Source organism: Lepidothrix coronata, unplaced genomic scaffold, assembly GCF_001604755.1.
Source record: "Lepidothrix coronata isolate B3197 unplaced genomic scaffold, Lepidothrix_coronata-1.0 Scaffold183, whole genome shotgun sequence".
NCBI classification, from domain to species: domain Eukaryota; kingdom Metazoa; phylum Chordata; class Aves; order Passeriformes; family Pipridae; genus Lepidothrix; species Lepidothrix coronata.
This window is the reverse complement of record NW_016690363.1, coordinates 1,628,459-1,646,167: the sequence shown is the minus strand read 5'-3', so window position 1 is coordinate 1,646,167 and position 17,709 is coordinate 1,628,459. Positions and strand designations below refer to the sequence as shown.

The following is a 17,709-nucleotide window of genomic DNA, read 5'->3' as shown; positions in this document are numbered from 1 at the left end:
AGTTTCTGTTTCATGGGAGACCTTTTCCCCCTCTACCCAATTTCAGCTTTGGTTCAAATTTAACAGCTGCTTTCAAAGACTTCTCCTCTTAAACAACAAATCCCCCCCAAGCCTTTTTTTTTTTTTTTTTGGCTAGAAAATTTCTGCTCTCTTCTCTGTGATAAGAGAAAAACACTGACTGTCTGGGGAGACGTGGAAAAGAATTTGGATCAAGACACCTGCTTATCCCTTCATGTTAGCTAATAGTGACTAACCAACCTTTATCCCATGTCATCAGTGCTGCAGTATTTTATGTGCTTGCTCTCCAGCCTCTGTGACTGCTCTCTGGCAAAGGCCAAGTGCCAGTGCATCTAAGAGTGGCTGCTTAGGAACCTCTTAGGAAGCTCTTTAATTGATTTGACTTCAGCTAGATGTGGTGGTCTGTGCTCCAAAGGGTTGATACATTAATGTTAATGACCATGTCTTAACTCGGGTCTTTCTGGGTGTTCTTGCTGAGAAATGAGCTTGTTTCCAAGGCTGGCCTCCATCATTATTGAGTCAGACACTAATCACAGCTGGTTTGTAAGTGTTTGGGAACTGCTTCCCCAGATGGAGGAAGAAAGGAAGAGCTCCTTTTTCTTAATCTTCACCCTGCAGTGTTAAGAATTCCCTTTTCTCTGGGCCTGAGCCTCATGGTCGGGTTTGTCTCCTGAACAAATGCTGCTTAAAGCTTTACTTTGGGGAGCTTTGGTTGTAGTGTCTGGCACTCATCTAGATAAATGACTTGGCTGAGAGCAGAGATATATTCAAGTGTTTGGAGATGAGGTGGTATTGATATGTTACACAGATTTCATCACATATAGCATCTGTTTACATGCACATCAGACAAGTCGCACTGCTATCCCTTCTTCTCTGGAACAGACTGAAGTTTTGAAGGCAAAGCAGCCCCAGAAGCAGAGGCTTGGAGTGTGGTCACCCAGGGGCTGGCTTGGCTTTTCTAGAAACAAGCTGACTCTTTCCCCCTCTCTGCTCGCAGGCACTGCAGAAGGACAAGATGGGTGAGGCATACAGTGAAATCGGAATGAAGGGAGAGGTGAGTTTTACTTTCCTTCCTGGTGAAATTTTTCCCAGTATGAAAAATCCTTCATTGCTACTCCCTTACGGAGCAGCCCCTTGCATGAGGCAGTGTCCTTGTTGCACAGCACTCCCACTTACAGCTGGGAGCTGTTTCCTGTAGTAACCAGTTCAGTGCAGCAGCAGGACAGACACGTAGCTCTGGTCTTAGAGAAGCCATAAACCCAGGTGGAGACCAGGCAGCTTTGTCCCACTGGCATTACAAACACCAGCAGCGTCCCCGGGCGCGCTGAATAACGTCAGCAGAGAACATTCCAACTTTTGGACAGAAAACTCTGCTGGCTGCCCTGGCTGAGTGGGCAGAGGGCCTGAGATGGGTGAGGAGTAGCTGAAGGAGTGTCTGTTGTCAAGTGCTGCAATGTCTGTGGCCCAGCAACTCACAGAAGTTGAGCACGTTTCTCCAGAGCAATTCGGAGCTGGAGGTTCACTGTTCCCCCTCCACGGGCTGCCGAGCCTGGATGGCATTACAGGCACAGGAAACCACGTGTGAGCTTCTCCTTGGGCCTGCCTTCAGATAAGGAATGGGGGACACATTCTCATTCCCCCAGCTCCCCTCTCAAACATTTAGGAAGGTACATACCAGTTGTATCTCCAGCTACAGCAAATGGACAGGTTTTGCTCTGTGCACAAACTGCTGGGGGAGGGGAGCTTGTGTTGAAAACAAACCATCTGGGAACACTTGTTTATGGCAACATGAAAAATTGCTCTGACCTACAGAGGTTCTATATTATGTCAAAATGTCATATATATATATATAACCTTTCATTTCCTCCTGAAACATGAAAAAAGGGGCATTTCAAAGCAAAGTTTAGTGCTGAGAAATGCTGAAGTAACACTGACATTTAATCCCCTCCCCTTTTATGTTCTGATGCCCCTTTGCCATAGTCAAGCTCTGTTCATGAGCTATGGGTCTATAAAGTTGCACTGTGTTTTTATGAATGTTTCTGTTCCTGGAGGGATGAGAACACCAAAACCCCTGTCCCATTCTAGATATATGATCATTTAAGAGGTTGCTGCAATTGTAACTGTAGCAGGCACTACTCCTTGCCACATGTTTTTGATAGTCTAATATAAATAGTCAGTGTCTATAGGAATGCCTCCAAATCTCTATTCATCCAATTAATCAAAGGAATAGCAGCACTGTAACAGTATGACAGGAAAATACGTCAGCAAACCAAAATAATTTCCTTTTACTTCCAATCCTATTTTCTCCTTCAGAGCCCTTGCAGCGTGTCTGGGCTGGTCCAGACTTAGCAGGTGTTTTCCCTTTTGTGAAGAGCAGGTCCAGGCCAAGCACAGCTGCCAACCCTCAGTACAGGACAGGGGAAGTCAGGGGGTTCTTTATTTTTGCATGATAAGGAAAACCACCCATTAATCTGTGCTTGTTTTTCTTTCCCAAAGCAGCAGAGGCGGCGAGGCAAAGGCAATGAAGGTGTTTACCAGGTAGGCAACACATCCAGCAGCTGCTCCCCTCACCTGTCTTCATGGGTTAATTGTAGCCTGTAGTTACATATCCAACTGCACTGTCAGTGGGATGTGATGGAACAGAGCTTTCAAAGCATCCTTCTGAGGGCAGTTACTGACATTCAGGGCAAAGACTACACTGATGGCACTTTGATAAGTGGCTGCACATTCCAAATACACCTCCTGCCCTGGTAGGAACCATTTCCATGGCCCTACACCTTGGAGAAGCACCTTTTGACTGTGGCAGACGATGCACAGAGTTCTGCCTCCAAACTGTTTATTGCTTAAATGGAAACCTTCAGGTTGCCAAGCAGCTGTTGTAACTCAAGGCATCAGTGGTTCAGGGCCCCTCACTATAGCACAGAGCACAGGCTGCTCAGCACCTCCAGTCCCTTGGTGCACTGGGGGGGTTCAGTGTTGCACACACCTGACAAAGGGCAAGGAGTCCCTCAGTGAGGCCTTAGCTGGGTCACCATGTATAACTGTTCCAAAATGCATTTTACTTTCTGTAGAAGCCTGTACATTGCACTGACGTCTCAAAATGACAAAAATACAATACATATAAAAAAGTTCTTCAGGTTGCAGCACATGCCAGGGAGCTTTCCTGTAACATGGTGATTCTGTAGCTAAAGGTACCTTTCTTCAAGCCCAGCTCTACTGAGATATCACAGGAGCCTGATAAGCAGCACCAACCTCCCAGTGTTCTCAGTACACCACTAAATATTCATAGCAGGGAAGTGAAGGGTAGCTGGAAGTTTTACAAGCAGGCACCAGGTGTCTCACTAGATCCTCTCTGTTGGAAGCCCCAGTTCTCTCTGCTCTGGAAGGCTCCTGGGCTGACCTGCAACTCTGCTACATCTTCTACTGCCTTGCTCTTGGAGCAGCTGTTCCCATCGCTGCCACAGGGATCTGTAACACACAGGTCACAGCTGACTCACCAGAGCAGGCTGGCAGGCAAAGGATTCCTGGAGTGGCAGGAAGGACCATGAGGGGATGCTTCCCAGGGTTCACAGCCATCTGAAGCTCTGCTGCCAACTTACTTACCTAGAGCTGCGTCTGACTTCCTTTCCAAATCAAAGAGAAGTCCAGAGAACAAAGTTCATGATTTGATGTCTTCATTTTGTAACCTTACTTCACCCTAGCATCAGTTAGGTCTTAATAATATGCGAATAAAATGCACTCTAAAGATCTTCATAACCAGTTAGGACGAGCTGCTGTAGTCATATGTTCATAAGAGTTATTCAGAAGGTACCTTGCCTTCAGGTAAGTGATAGGTAGCTATTGGCACTGTACAAAATCTATGGAATCACCCATTTTCTCTGCAGGGGAAAAAAAAAAATTAGAATTATGCTACGGAGCCCCTGCTGCCCTGTGGCTGGCCAGTCAGCACTGAGGTAAATTTTAGGGAGAACTCGTCTCTCACCTGTTTTTCTCTTTTTCAGGGACTCAGTGCAGCCACCAAGGACACTTACGATGCTCTTCAAATGCAGGCTTTGCCCCCCCGCTAAGTGGGAGTCACAGAGGGGATGGGCAAGAAGGAGAGATGCCCACAGGCTCTGGGGGGGGAGAGGAGGAGAAGCCTTTTTCATCCCACACAAGCACTGCGTGTTTTCTGGGTGCAGTAACCTGCTTTGGTTGGTGCACAGAGGGAGCGTGTCTGGAGTTGTCCAGTCCCTTCTCCCTTTCCTCCTGAATCATGCAACTGCAAGCTTTTGCTATTAAAATGTACATATCTGTAAAGTTGTTGTTTCCAGTAATAGTGGTTATTAGGCTGATTTTCTTTTTTTTTTTTTTTGGTAAGGTTTGTGTTGTGGGACCAGACCACACCTTCTAACAAACACAGCTGTTTTCACAGCTCTTCCTTGCCTTGCAGGGGTATCATGACATGTAACTATTGTTTCATTGCATTTAAACAACTTGTAAAGATAGGGCTGTAGTTATTTCCTGTGGTATTTATCTTAAGACTGACACTTTTTGCTTTTAATTTGCCTTTAAAAAACTGCTTCAGTTTTTAAAAAACTGCTCCAGATTACTTTTTTTCCCTTTAATTGTAAAAAGTCATGTTACGTTAGTGTAGTGCAGGACAGAGGCTGACTGGCAACATTTCAACATGAAGAAAATGAGCACCGAGCTCCCAGAAAAGATCAAGCAATGGCACTGCCACTCAGCCAGCACTTGAAGCTAAATATGAGCCAGGTAATCTGCATGAGAGACTTCTCAAAAGGCAGATGATGATGCCCCTGTTACAATGAAAACAAGGAGAATGGACTCCCATATATCACTTCTGGGCAACAGAAACTGTATAAAAGCCAACGTAAATCCAGTTTCCAAACCAGTCTATCATCAGGTTACCTCTAAAAGATGCAGGTGTGATTCCAAAGAGGTTCTAGGTCAATAACGCAATGTGCTTTTGATGAATTAATAAAGGCAGTGGCAGCCCTGTGTGTGCAGGGAACAGCTGTGAGAAGGGCCTGAGCTCGTGACCTGCCATGTTCAGCCCGGCTGAACCGACCTGCACCCAGCAGCATCATCTCCCAGGGAGGCTGAAGAGGACAATATTCCAACAGGAGCTTCTAAACACATCCTGAGCAGTGGGATGGGGTTTTGGTAAAATGCCCCAAGCCTAATTATAAGAGGGGCACTCACCTCCTGCTGCTGCAGCCTCAGTTTTGCCTGTGACTTAAAAGGCTGCACAATGACACCTGCAAGAACTCAGCAAGGACAAAAAAACAGCCCAGCAAAACAAACCCTGTTTTACCTCGGGTCAGGAGCTGACCAGCTCATTCTGTCAGTCTTACAGAAGAAGCAGAGCTAAAACAAGACTGTGGGAACAAAAGTTCTGCCCGGATGAAGTCATATCTTCTTTTCAGGGACTGGGTGGGTTAGCAGCAGAAAAACTTGATGAAGTTGCTGCTATGCAAGTGACAAGGTTGTTTTACATCTTCAGCAGTAAAACTGTACCTGCAGTAGGTGCTTGTAGCTTTTAAAGAATATTTCCAATAAATTAGAGCAAAAAAAAAAGTAAACTGAGAGATGGTAACGAATGTTTCTTGGGGGAAAAAAAAAAATTCCTAGATCCCTTACTGTTCTTCTGCAATGACAAAAAAAATCTGAGAGAAGTGGGTGATACCTCAGCCACCTGACCTGAAAATTACAGTGAAGTTACTACTACAAAACACCAATGCAAGAACAAACAGTACTGAAAACAGCTTTTTCTTTTTAAATAATCACAGCTGTATCTGCAAGATGTAGAAATCACAAGTTTCGGCAGCCATAAAATACCAACAACTAAACAATAGGAATGAAATTCTCTAGGGAAAAAAATATCACCTTTATGCTCTTTATATATATATATATATATAAAAATGGGTATCTTGACTCAAAAGCATCCAACACTTGTTTCAGGGACACTCACCGTAGGTGTGAGCTGAGTCTCCTCTTTGCCTTCAAGAAGCAACTGGAGATGTTTCTGCTTTTAGGAGAGGAGCTGATAAACAGAGAAGTAGAAGAAAAGCTTCAAGCAGAGTGCAAAAAACCCGTTCTGTCTCCTCCAGTTTGAGACAAAGGGCACGAAGGACCAATCTTCTGGCCCACTTTGATCCATGAGGGGAAGGGGAATCCACCTCCCCTAATACATTCAAAAACTACAAACAAGTGCATACATGTTAAAACACTTGGAAAATGGTTTAATGATGTTTACAACAGAAATTAACTGTACAATTACAGTAAGTTTAATATATATAAAAAATTACAGCAGACAAATGCATCTACACAAAATCTACCTTTTCATTCTGATTTACTGTAATCTACACAATCTCTCAATGCCTACAGCTATCTGTAGGCAACCACTGGGAAAATAATAATAATAATAATATAATAATAATAATAATAATTATAAAGGACATCTTTAAAGAGACAGCATTTCGCCTTCCTCCTCACCCTTAGTGTGATCAGCAAGGTTTTGAAATGTGTGGGACTCTCACATTTCAGTCTCAAGAAAAGCTTGGGTTGGGTTTGGGTAGGGTACTCCCATATGGCCCTTGATTTCAAGTGTTCTGCTGACCTCAAGTGTATAAATGCAGTGTATGAGGAAGGGCAAGAGAAAAAAAAAAACTCCCAGCCAGTGTAAGCAGGCAGCTGCACAGAGCAGTGAAACCATTAGGACCGAAAACTTGCCTTATTTAGGGGAAAAAAAAGCAAAAAGGGACTGCCCAGATGCTCCAGACATTCACAAATCCTCACCTCTTTGGAAACTATAACCGGATTTAGAAGAAAGGGCTTGGTTTTCCACTCTCAATTCTTCATACAAAGGGGTACTTTTCAAACTAACATGTTAAATAATTATTATTTTTTTTTTTAAATAAAATTTAAGCAACTTCCTCTTTGGCCCATCCCTTAAAAACAGTGAAAACCCCTTTACACTGAGAAAGAACCTCAGGTCAATGGGGGAAAAAAAAATAACATGCTGTCTCTTTAAAAACAAAGAAAGAATCCCAGTTGGGAGCGGCCATCAGTGAAAATGCAATCCAAATTGGCGGTCTGGTGGAAATTCCTCATGGAATATTATGTACAGTTTAAAAACCCTTTGCAGTTGGTTTTTTTTCTTTTTATTTTTTATGAACACCTAGGCAGTGAAAACTGTTATGTTAATACATACATAGACACACCCAAAACATACAAAAATACTATTATTTCAAACTACTAAGAATAGGACAAGTTCAGTTATCTCCATGCTATGACTTTAAGAGCATTACACTGAAACAAACAAGAATTTAAACGACAATTTTTTAATATCCCAGAAATATACCAAAATATACATCTAAGCTTTGGAATTACTGAGGTTAGACTAATGCAAGTGCTGGGTAATCGTACTTAATACACAAGTCTAAGGTTCTGCAGGAAAGAAATTATCTTTGGTATCTGCATCAGGCTAATAATATTAACATTTGGATTTTGCTTTGGGATAGAGCTTGTATGACCCTAGAACCAAACACCCCCCAATCAACTGAGATTAAAAAGATCCATGTAAAAAGTTCCTCCATTTGCAATCCCCCCCCAAAAGTTAAAAAGTCACAGGCATCTACCTAGCATAAAAGGTTGAGAAATACAATGCATAGTTGCACAGTGGTGCTGCAAAAATAAAAAGAAATCTAGAAAAAAGGAACTAGAGGAGAAATGAAAAGCTGCTTCTTCTTCTTTCAGGGATTTCTCACAACAGGACAGCCTCTTCCAAGCAGTGAAGGGGGGGGGAAAGCTCAGAAGTGCACCTCAGCGTGTATTAATCAACATCACCCAGCCCCCAGAGGGTTAAAGCACCCAGCAGAGCAGCCAATCCTGCACCCAAGTCTTCAGCTCCTCAACCCACCTGCGAAGCCCCCCCCCGGGCCGCCCCCTCCCAGCGCCTGCGCCCCAGATTTCACCCTGGAGCAGGGAATTTCTTCCTGGGGTGTTTCGGAGCCCCGGGCTGGGCAGAGACCCTTGCCCTGGCCAGACCGGCCTCACAGATGGGCTTGGTGCTGAAGACGCCCTTTGTCTTTGGTTTGTTTGTTTGTTTTGAGTTTATACAATCATTAGGAAATCTTTGGTTTTGGCTGGAAATTTTAAAAGAACAAAACAAAACAAAGAAACCGCCCCCTCCCGACTTATAGCAGCCACCGTGACCTGACAAAGCTTCTCTTTCCCATGGGGGTAGGGGAACTACATTCAAATAAAGATGGACCGGGTTAAGGATGCAGCTTCTGGCCAGGCTGGGGAGTGGGGGAAGGGATACAGGATTGTCAAATAATAAAGAAGAAAATTAAATATTTGGAGATTTCTATTTTTTTTCTTTGTTTTTTTTTTTTTTTTTTGGTCATGTTAAAAAGTGAGTAGCATGTACGCAGCACTGGGCTGAGAGTGCCTCGGGGCCCTGGAGTTCAGTGTGGCCCCGGGGTGGGAAAAGGCAGCGCGGGTGGCCCTTTTCCGCAGAGAGTGGAGGGGAGGGGGTGGATATTCACAGACTAATCAAGAGGACCCCTTGTAACCAAAGGAAATAAGATAAGATTGCAATTTGCCCTCACTTTGCAGTAGCTTTTAAGCAGCGACATTCAGAGGCGTTAGGGGGTCACCTCCCCAGGTTGCAGGTCACGGGGTGCTATAGGCCAGAGTTCAGTGTTAATCAAAGGAGGGAGGGCAGACTTGGCAACTCTGTGGGGTTTGGAGAAAGTTAAAGCAAGTTACTCAGTTACGAGTTAGAAATGAGGTATACGACAGCTCCTGTACCTGTGGCGGATAAACACCCCACACCTACTCACACCTAGCCTTAGACACTACCACAGAGGAAGGAAATGGAACAACAGCACTGGCGGGGACGCAGAAGCTCCTGCCCAGGTCCTTCCCACGGACCGCTGGCACACGAGGCGCCCCAGGGGCCCAGTGCTGCTCCAGCCCTCGCCAAGCCACCCGCGGGGGGCTCTGCAGCGGTCCCTTCCCTTCCCCGGCTTGCGGGGAGGCGCAGTCTGGCTCCCCGGGAACTCGCGGGGAGCAGCCCTGATCTCCAAGTCTTTCGCTTTGCGTTTCCCCCTCGGACTCGCTCAGGTGCAGGGAGCACCGGGGTCACAGAGGCCGACACATGCAGAGTGAATGGGGGAAGAACTAAAGGTTTTGTCTCAACTGCCTTGTACTCAGGACACTGTCACGGGTGCTCTCGTTCCTAAATTGTTTCCCAAGGGGGTTGTGCGATCTCCACGATTTGCCCCTTGGCGTGCCATTCCCGAGGTCTCAGGATTCCTACTGTTCAATAATAATTTCAGGTTTTTAAAGCACCGCAACGTGCCGGCTTTGAACGCACACGAAGTTACGACATTCGGGGAATGGGGCTTCAGTAGCTGCTGCTACAAAATTCAGCAAAGGCAGTGTGAATCCTGAAGTGGGGCCTACAACATGATAAGACAATTTTGGGAGGAAAGGGGAAACTAACGCGATAAATTAAGTATCTTACGGTATTATGTAAAGCTCTGCCGGAGAATATTCACCAGCAGACCAACACAGATTTAAGACAGATCAGCATTTTGGTCTGAGCTACTTGACAATGTCCTGTTTGGTAGAGAGATGAAATAAGGCAGAGGGGGTATTGTTCCAGTTCTGGGGCTGAGCCTCAGCAGCACTAAGGAACGCCAAAGGGTATCATCTTCCCTCGCCTCCCACAAGCTGTTTCATTTCCTTCCTCAGATTTGTTTTCCATAAAGCACACCTTGTTTTCCACTTCTTTTGTTCCAAGTGCTCTTTTCTTTGAGAAGTCATTTCTTCAATATCCCTATTAACTATCTATAAATCTAACTAGCTCTTTGAAAAGTCACACAATATTAATACCACTTTTACATAATGTCAGAACAACAATTCTATTAGTAAAGCTTTCAGTGAAGTTCTGCAACCCGATTGGTGTCCGGAGGAAGAGTAGCTGGACAACCTGCCTCTCCCCCTTCCTCCCTCCCTTTCTTCACAAGAGCCCACCAAGTTCACTGATAAAACAGCTCAGCCCAATAGCACAATACATGAACATGTACAAGGCTGCTTTGGGGAGCAAAGAAAGGAGTCTTCAAGGTCCCTCCCTTAAGAGAAAGACCATATGCAAAAGCTGTTGAACAGACTCTGACCTTGGACTACACTGCTTCCACATTTGAAGGAAAGAAACAGTTTTCCCTGACTGTATCCCAACATCAGCCTAAGACCTGCAGCACTGGGCAAACCCCACATACTGTTTGTCTTCACAGAGCCAAAGCAACTCTGTGCAGAAAAGGTGGGAGTACCCGAAAGAGATGAGGTCCTTAGAGAAAGGGACACTGACCCAAAGCTCAAAAACCCCCACCCAGCTTCTCCTCTTACCCGCTCTGAGAACAGCAGAGCTGACAACTTATCAGTGCCTTTGGTTCCCTACGAGGCCACTGGGAATTCTCCCGCCCCAGTGGAGTTGAGCTCCTTTAGAAACCCACCTCTCTGGATCACCGCACACAGCCAGGCGCACACACACACACACACCCACGCACACCCCTCCCCTCTTCCCCTGCTCCATCAGCCTGGAAGGGAAACGGGAAGGGAGCCTTGGAGTCCGGTCGGAGTGGGCTGCAACGCCCTTCCCAAGGCAACAACCACTCGCTCTTCTGCTACTCCCACCGCAACACCAAGACATAGGCCAGGAGAACGACCCACTCCCTCGCCAACAACACCTCAAAGCTCCTCTCCCACAACCGTCTCACAGTATTTCAACCCTTTCAGGCAGACCAGCCAGGTGTTAGGAGTAGGTTAGCTTTCACCTCTCAGTTTGGTTTTTTCTTTCATAGTTTTTGGTCTAGACAGGATTAGCATTGCTATTAGAAAAGGAAGTGTTTAAAAAGTTTTCCACCTATTATCAAGCACTACAAGCCCTACATTCAGTAACAAGACAAGGGGGATAAAAGGAACCTGTTTCACTTTTGCTCTCCCAGATAAGATTAAGATGCGACAACCATTCTTGTCCCTTCCCGAAGTCAAACACAATGGACCCAGTTCAGCTCTGGAGCAACTCAACTGGAACGGATTTACACCACCGAGGTTGATTCTAACCCAGTACAGCCATCTCCTTTCCCCCGAGCCTCCCAGGTACATGTTGCCTCATCTTTAGATCCCAGTGAAGGGCAAGGAAAGGCCAAGAGGGAGGGAAGTGTGCGCACACTCGAAAGGACCCTGAACAGCAACCCCATCAGTAACCTGCATGCCACCACGTGCTGTGCTGCAGATTAGACCACAGATAAACCAACCAAACAACAATCCCAAACCCAGGAGCGACAAAATGTTTCCTTTGGCAAGACAGATACAAGGAAAAAAATTTATGAGCAAACATTTTCCTTCTAACACAGTCAAACCCCCCTTCTCTGCCCCCAACATCCACCCACCCCCACCCGACCCTATAAAGTTGTAACCTATAAACAGGATCTCAAATACATACAGCATAATCATGTTTATCAATCATAATAAACATCAGTTCAACTAAACTCTACAGCTAGAATTATCTCCACTATTTATAAAGTTTGCTTTTCTCTTCTGATTTTTTTCAGTTTAAAACCAGTTCTGCGACAATGCTAAGCTATGCTGAGGTATTTTATGAAGGTGCCAGAAGCCAGCTGCTACCCATAAGTATTGTTCTCAGAGCTGTATGGTGCTACCTTTTGCTGAGGGAAGATGAGGAAGGAACAAGGAGGGAGAGGGGAGGAGGGAAGGAGGAAGGAAGGGGGCCCAGACTATTCCAGTTATGGACGGTTCTTAGCAGGGTATCACTGATGGAGTTAAAAGCAGCCCCGAGACAAAGCTCAGTAGTTGCTCTGGGTTTAGGAATTCGGTCAGAAAAGAAGTACCTGATACGTTCTGCATGCTGACCTTATTTGCCTACTTGACTAAAAGATGTCTTTTCTCCCACAGTTCAACTATTTCTAATTACAGTGCAGTCTTCCTAACGCCCTCCTAACAGCATCCCATGGGGGTAAAAGGAGTATCCTGGGAGAAGTGGTAGACAGATCAAATAAAAATAGACAAGCTGAAAAAATACCGAGTTTTTTTTCCATGTGTTACTTCATGTGTTCATATGTGAAGATATGCAAGCAGAGGAATTGCTTTTCATTGTTCCTAAAGCACTGAAACTGCTTGCACTGACACAGAGGGAACCAGGTACTGTTCAGATCACAGAGACGAAGATATGAACATTTTAAGAAATGGCAAACAGTGAGCCAGCAACTTTTTCACAAATCCTCCTCTGTCAAATATCTTTAAAGTATTTTAGGGGACTTCCCTGCTGGAAAGAAGAGGAAAAACTCACAAGCAGCAACAGGAAGTTCAACAACTGAAAAGGGTAGAACTTGTGCAAGGCAGGTATCTTGAATTCTGTATTGCTATAGTACTTTGGGAGGGACAGGTAGGATGTACTGGTTGCAAAAATACAAAGGAATTTGAGTTGGCTGTGTGAGAACACAGTGGGGGCAGCAGGCCAGCTTACTCCTTTGGTAACACTCCACCCTAGGCAACAGTCAGGTGTACATCCAGCAGGGATACCCAGGCCCTGTGGATAAACATGCTTTAACCACTTCGAGCAGAACATGAATAGGGAGCAGTGATTCTTCATCAAGTTAACATGGCAATAAATAGATCTAAATTTTAAGCTTCCAGTTGGAAAACAAGTATCATTAAAAGCTCAGAGCAGATGCACTACTTTGTCTGTCCTAAAGCACTCCAATGATCATGAGAAGCTACTTGTTTCTCCAAGATCATTTTGTATAGTAAATCTTTATCTAAGAAAATATTAATATTTAAGGTAAATCAGATGTCGTTTTAAGTTTAATATCTGTGATATGATTCCAGCTGTAACGGTTGTGCTGCTCCATTTGTAACAAAAAAGAGGGAATTTCTGTTTTAACGAATGTTGCTTTACAGGAATGTGGACAGAGTTAGGGAATTAACACTCCTGCATCCTTTAGTAACTCAACTGCAGAAATGTGTCAACACAGTGGCATTTAAACATTAGGTCATAGTTCCAAGAGAAGTGTATATCTACATACACACCATCTCAGAGTAACATGATAAAAATGTACTTAGACTAAGACATACTGCACAGTAACTCAGAAACAAAATAAATCCTCTTAAGGAGGTTTAAACACACAGATACAACTATTGTAAGCAGCCCCATCTGTATGTACTTTCATAAATCATAAATCTTTCTATGGTGACTACTGTGTTCTGAGGAGATCAAGTGTGCTAAAGCCAAAGTGTGCTAAAGCAAAACATGTTTTTCTTAACATCAGAAAAAAATGTCATCACCAGGCTATACCTCCTCCTGAAGCCATTTTCTAAATTATTCTTGACCTTCTGTATCTGTGCCTCTGTAAATGTTTTGCTTTCTGAGCTAACTGTTCTCATCTGTAATGAGAGAGTTTTTCACCTTCTCTTTTCCTGCATGTGTACTGTGACATGATTGTAACTATGAAAAGCAACCCTCTCACCTTTAAATACAGGGACATGGAGCTCTGAAAAAGAGATGCTATTATCCTTTTCCAACAACACCATCAAATTCCTTCTGATCATATTTACTGGGCCTGTATACAATTGTTATCGTTTCTTTTCAGATGCATCAATTTCTGCTGCCAGCATGATTATGATTTAAAAGGAAACTTCTGCTAAGTTATAGTACATGATCTCACATTTTCATGCTCTGAAGGGACACATATGCTCTAACTAGGCAGATGTACATTCCCTGCCAATCTGATTTCCATATTTCACCAAAACGCCAGAGGTAGCCAGCATCCATAAGGAAAAACACTGATAGGGACAAAAAGCAGGCTCCAGGAACAACAGTCAGTCAGTCACAGGGATGTTTTAGGACAATGAATCAGAGCACACTGGCAATGGATGCCATGGGATATGTCCTGTTTGGGTAGTATGTCAGCTTTTGCAAGCAAAACCAAGCTCTTTCTTGGATATGTGGTTACTGAGTTTCCAGTTTCTCTCAGAAAAAGACTTGCTAAGAAATTCCCTGGAATCTGGGCCCCAGAGAGGGTGATGGGGTAGAGAGGAGGAGGGTAAGGGGGTATAAGGTGCTCACACCAAAGCCATGTGACCAATGCAAAGGTAGTCAGGAAAAAAAGCAGATTTTTATAATAAATAAACCATCCAAGCTGCATTAGTGTTCCAGATATGTACTCAACAAGACCCTCTCCCAACCACAAACCAGCAAGAATGGGACATGAAAACTCATTCAGACAGCTAATGGCACAGTCTCTTTGAACTTTGGAAAGAGGATTTTCCACTGATTTAAGGCCCACCTTTCTTTGTGTTTCCTAGATATATGCAAGGACCGTTCCCCCCCCACCCCACCACAAAACCCTTAGGGAGTAGAGGATACACTGGAGAAAAGACCAGTAGTATCCTCCCTTTAACAAAAAAACCTTCCTGATAAATTGTACTTTTGCACAGGCATTGGAAGTAAGCAGGAACTTTCAGAGCCAGGAACCAATGCTATAGCTGCAGTTTTCCCCATCCTCTTACTTCACTGAAGACAAGTCCCAAGGACTTGGCATTCCTTTGGTAGAAACTATAGTCCATGCTATGGCCTCCAGGCAACATAGTGGGTACCAGCATCTCCTCTTCTACTTTTCCCCTGCCTCCCTGAAGCTCACCCAGCTATATCTGTTACTGCTCTGAAGACATTACTGTGGGCCATTTCCACTTTTGCAGTATTATTCATAGCCCTAAAAGTCTCCCACACAGCCTGAAGACACAGAGACACATAAAAAACACTTAGATTCATCCACACTGGGGGGGTAAAGGTGGGACCTGTTGGATTAACAATCCTCTGACATCGCCATTCTATTTACACATCAAATAAAAGAAAACAAATTAAAATCAAGTTAAGAGTCTGCCCCAAGGATAACACAAATTACCAACCAAAAAAAAAAAAGATTAAAAACAAGCAGCAACTTTTATATAAAATTAATAAAAAACAAAAGACAAATGAAAAAGAAATTGTCAGTAGCATCTATCGCCTCTCTGCATCTGAACTGCACTTATACAAACTAGTCCATTAGTACAGCAGCTTGCTAGAAATTGACTTTGGTTCAAGCTTAGTTTTAAAAAAATAAAACATAAAAAAAATCAAAAACACATAAGAAACGGTGGACGGACATTTGTTAGTTTCCCTGCTTGCAGTTCACTAGTTTTGAAGTTTTAGGGGTAATTGGTTTAAATATCAGTAAAACAGGAAGGTGGAGAGTTAGAGATGAACAGAGCAAAACCATGGCGGTGGGGGGAGAGATAAGGGGTTCTGCCACTTGAGTGCAAACACAAATCCCACATGCTCAGGTCACAAACCAAAGCATATGTAGAATTTAAAGTTGCTGCCTTCCGGATCTTGGATGAGAAGCTCCAGGATCCCCCTGAATCATCAAAATAATGAATATAGCTGCATCAGCTCATTATTTTAGGACACTCTGGTGACAAAAGAAAGGGGGGTGGGTGGGAAAGGGACTCTTCTAATATCCTCGCTAGCTAAAAGTAATTTAGTTTTATACACATGGCAGAAACCTTTAAATTCATCAGGAATGGAAAGTTCCAAGTGAACTGCATTGCAGTGATCCAGTCTTCTCTTTTTAAAAATCTTTTTTTTGTTTTTTGGTTCAGATACTGGATTGTATATTTAAGAATATACGGATCTAACTTCTGTACAGTTCATCACCTCTTCCTCATCCACAAAAATATCCCTTTGCTACACGGATCAGAACCGACCTTGCAAAGGCAGTGACAGTGACAGGCGACCCCGACGTGCCGCTCGGAGACGCTTATTCCCGATTTTACTCAGCGAGCGGCGCCGCAGCTCAGAGACCACATGAGATGACTCAGGTGTGTGCAAACCCCAGAGCTGTGCTGGCATCAACAATGGCAACTTCTGCTCCCATATTCTTGGCTCCTGTGTTTGGCAGCCAGAAGCGCTCCTCTACGGGACAATTTTTCCTAAATACGACGTTGGAAGCATCGGAAAAGGAATATTGCTATGAACGGGGAGAATCCGACCTTTTGAAATCCCGTGCCAACTCACCTGGTGGGAATTTAGAATTGCAAATGCTGCTTTACATACTGCCAATTAGCCTGGGTAATGTGACATTTTTTAAACATTTGTGTGTGCTCTTGCACAGCCAAAGGAAATCACTGGAACAGAAGAGCCATCGCTACGTCACACAACCTGCCCTCGGGAGGTCACATCCCGCTCTCTGAAGTGAAAGGAGCCAAGCACACAAAGCTCAGAGCAGAATTTGGCCATTTTGTCTTAATAATTGAGAGAACTGCAGCTCGGAACTAATTCCTACCTCTGCTTGAAAAGCAGAGACCAGCCTGGAAGTTTGCACACAATGATCTCTGCTGCTACACTGAGCCTCCTGCACAAACGATGAACGTAAATCCTTCTGACCCCTACGAGTAGGCATTAGACAAATTCAGGGATGAGGAAACTGTTCAGAACGTTCCCAGAAGATTAGGACAGAAAGTCTATTTGTGCTCCATTCTTCCTCTCCACCCCCCCGCCCTCCCCCTCGCGGTGTGGGAGCTCGCTGAAAATAATCCAGGAGCAAAGACAAACGCGTCCAAACTATATATATAAAAATAATAATAATAATAATCATAATAATAATAATAGAGATACACCAGTAATACAGGCCTGCCTAAATTGTACCAGTTAAGAAAGGAACCCCCAACATGATTGATACGATTATAAACACCTTGTATGACATAATGGCCTGTACAACAGACCTATAAAATGATAATTAAAAAAGAAAGATATTTAGACCAAAAAGAACCAAGAAATCCCCTTCCTATGTTTGAACTGATAACCCACCTTAACTTGTCATTGTGACTGCTGGAAATGATAAGTAGTCCTTTCACTTTTTTTGTGTTTTTGTGGTTTTTTGTTTTTTTGTGGTTTTTTTTTGTTTTTTTGTTTTTTTACATTTTTGGTTAGAAAGTTCTCCGATCCATGAAGCGATCCTGAAAAGACAGTGTTTATTATAAAATTAGGCAAATGTCTGTCCCAGCTTTAAATCCTTCCTGTTTCGCTTTTGGTTTTTTTTTATTATTTTTATTTTATTTTTCTTTTTTTTTGTTTTTTCCTTCTCTCTCTCTCTCTCTCTCTCTCTCTCTCTCTCTCTCTCTCGTCCCCAGCAACACGGTGAGAGGATGCCCATCGCATTTTCAGTTTATAAACCCTGCTGGCAGCCAATCCCACCGCACAGTGAAACAGGCTGCTGGCAGCACAGCTCAGCCCGGCTCACTGTGCCTTGGAGGCAGTAGTGGTGGTGGACGTGGCCCCGCTCCCAGAGGCCACCGTGAGGAGAGAGTTCTGGATGGACTCGGCTGAGGTGGAGGTGGCGTGAAGGCTGGCGACTGGTCCAGAGGCCCCTGCGGAGGCTGCAGCTGCAGAGACCAAGCTAACTGGGTTGCTGGTGAGCAGAGAAAGGTTCTGAGGGTTCAGGAACAGAGGGGCAGTTACGATGTTAGGGGTACCTCCAGCATTGGCAAACACCAAGTTTCCAGTTGCATCCAGTGATGTTATTGGAAGAGAGCCACCAGATGCAAGAGCTAAAAAAA

General features: G+C 44.2%; 2 protein-coding genes across 7 annotated transcripts in view; one reads left to right on the top strand and one right to left on the bottom strand.

Moving 5' to 3' along the window:
- The window catches only part of CD247 (CD247 molecule), a 51,399-nt gene extending 45,801 nt beyond the window's left edge, over positions 1 to 5,598 (top strand). The window contains exons 6-8 of one of the 2 annotated variants that reach the window (XM_017830768.1): positions 1,016 to 1,072; positions 2,518 to 2,556; positions 4,020 to 5,598. In XM_017830768.1, coding sequence (XP_017686257.1) covers positions 1,016 to 1,072; positions 2,518 to 2,556; positions 4,020 to 4,085 — 162 coding nt within the window. In that variant the 3' untranslated portion in view covers positions 4,086 to 5,598. Of the gene's footprint in view, positions 1 to 1,015; positions 1,073 to 2,514; positions 2,557 to 4,019 lie in introns of both variants that reach the window. The other variant, XM_017830767.1, reaches the window with a different exon arrangement.
- Positions 1 to 17,709, bottom strand: part of POU2F1 (POU class 2 homeobox 1) — a 72,461-nt gene that overhangs the window by 6,329 nt on the left and 48,423 nt on the right. For 2 of the 5 annotated variants that reach the window (XM_017830760.1, XM_017830766.1), the window contains one exon: positions 17,260 to 17,700. The exons of 1 other annotated variant lie outside the window; for it this stretch is intronic. In XM_017830760.1, the coding sequence (XP_017686249.1) occupies positions 17,390 to 17,700 (311 nt within the window). In that variant the 3' untranslated portion in view covers positions 17,260 to 17,389. Of the gene's footprint in view, positions 1 to 6,242; positions 17,701 to 17,709 lie in introns of those variants that run through there. 2 more of the 5 variants (XM_017830759.1, XM_017830763.1) reach the window with 2 other exon arrangements.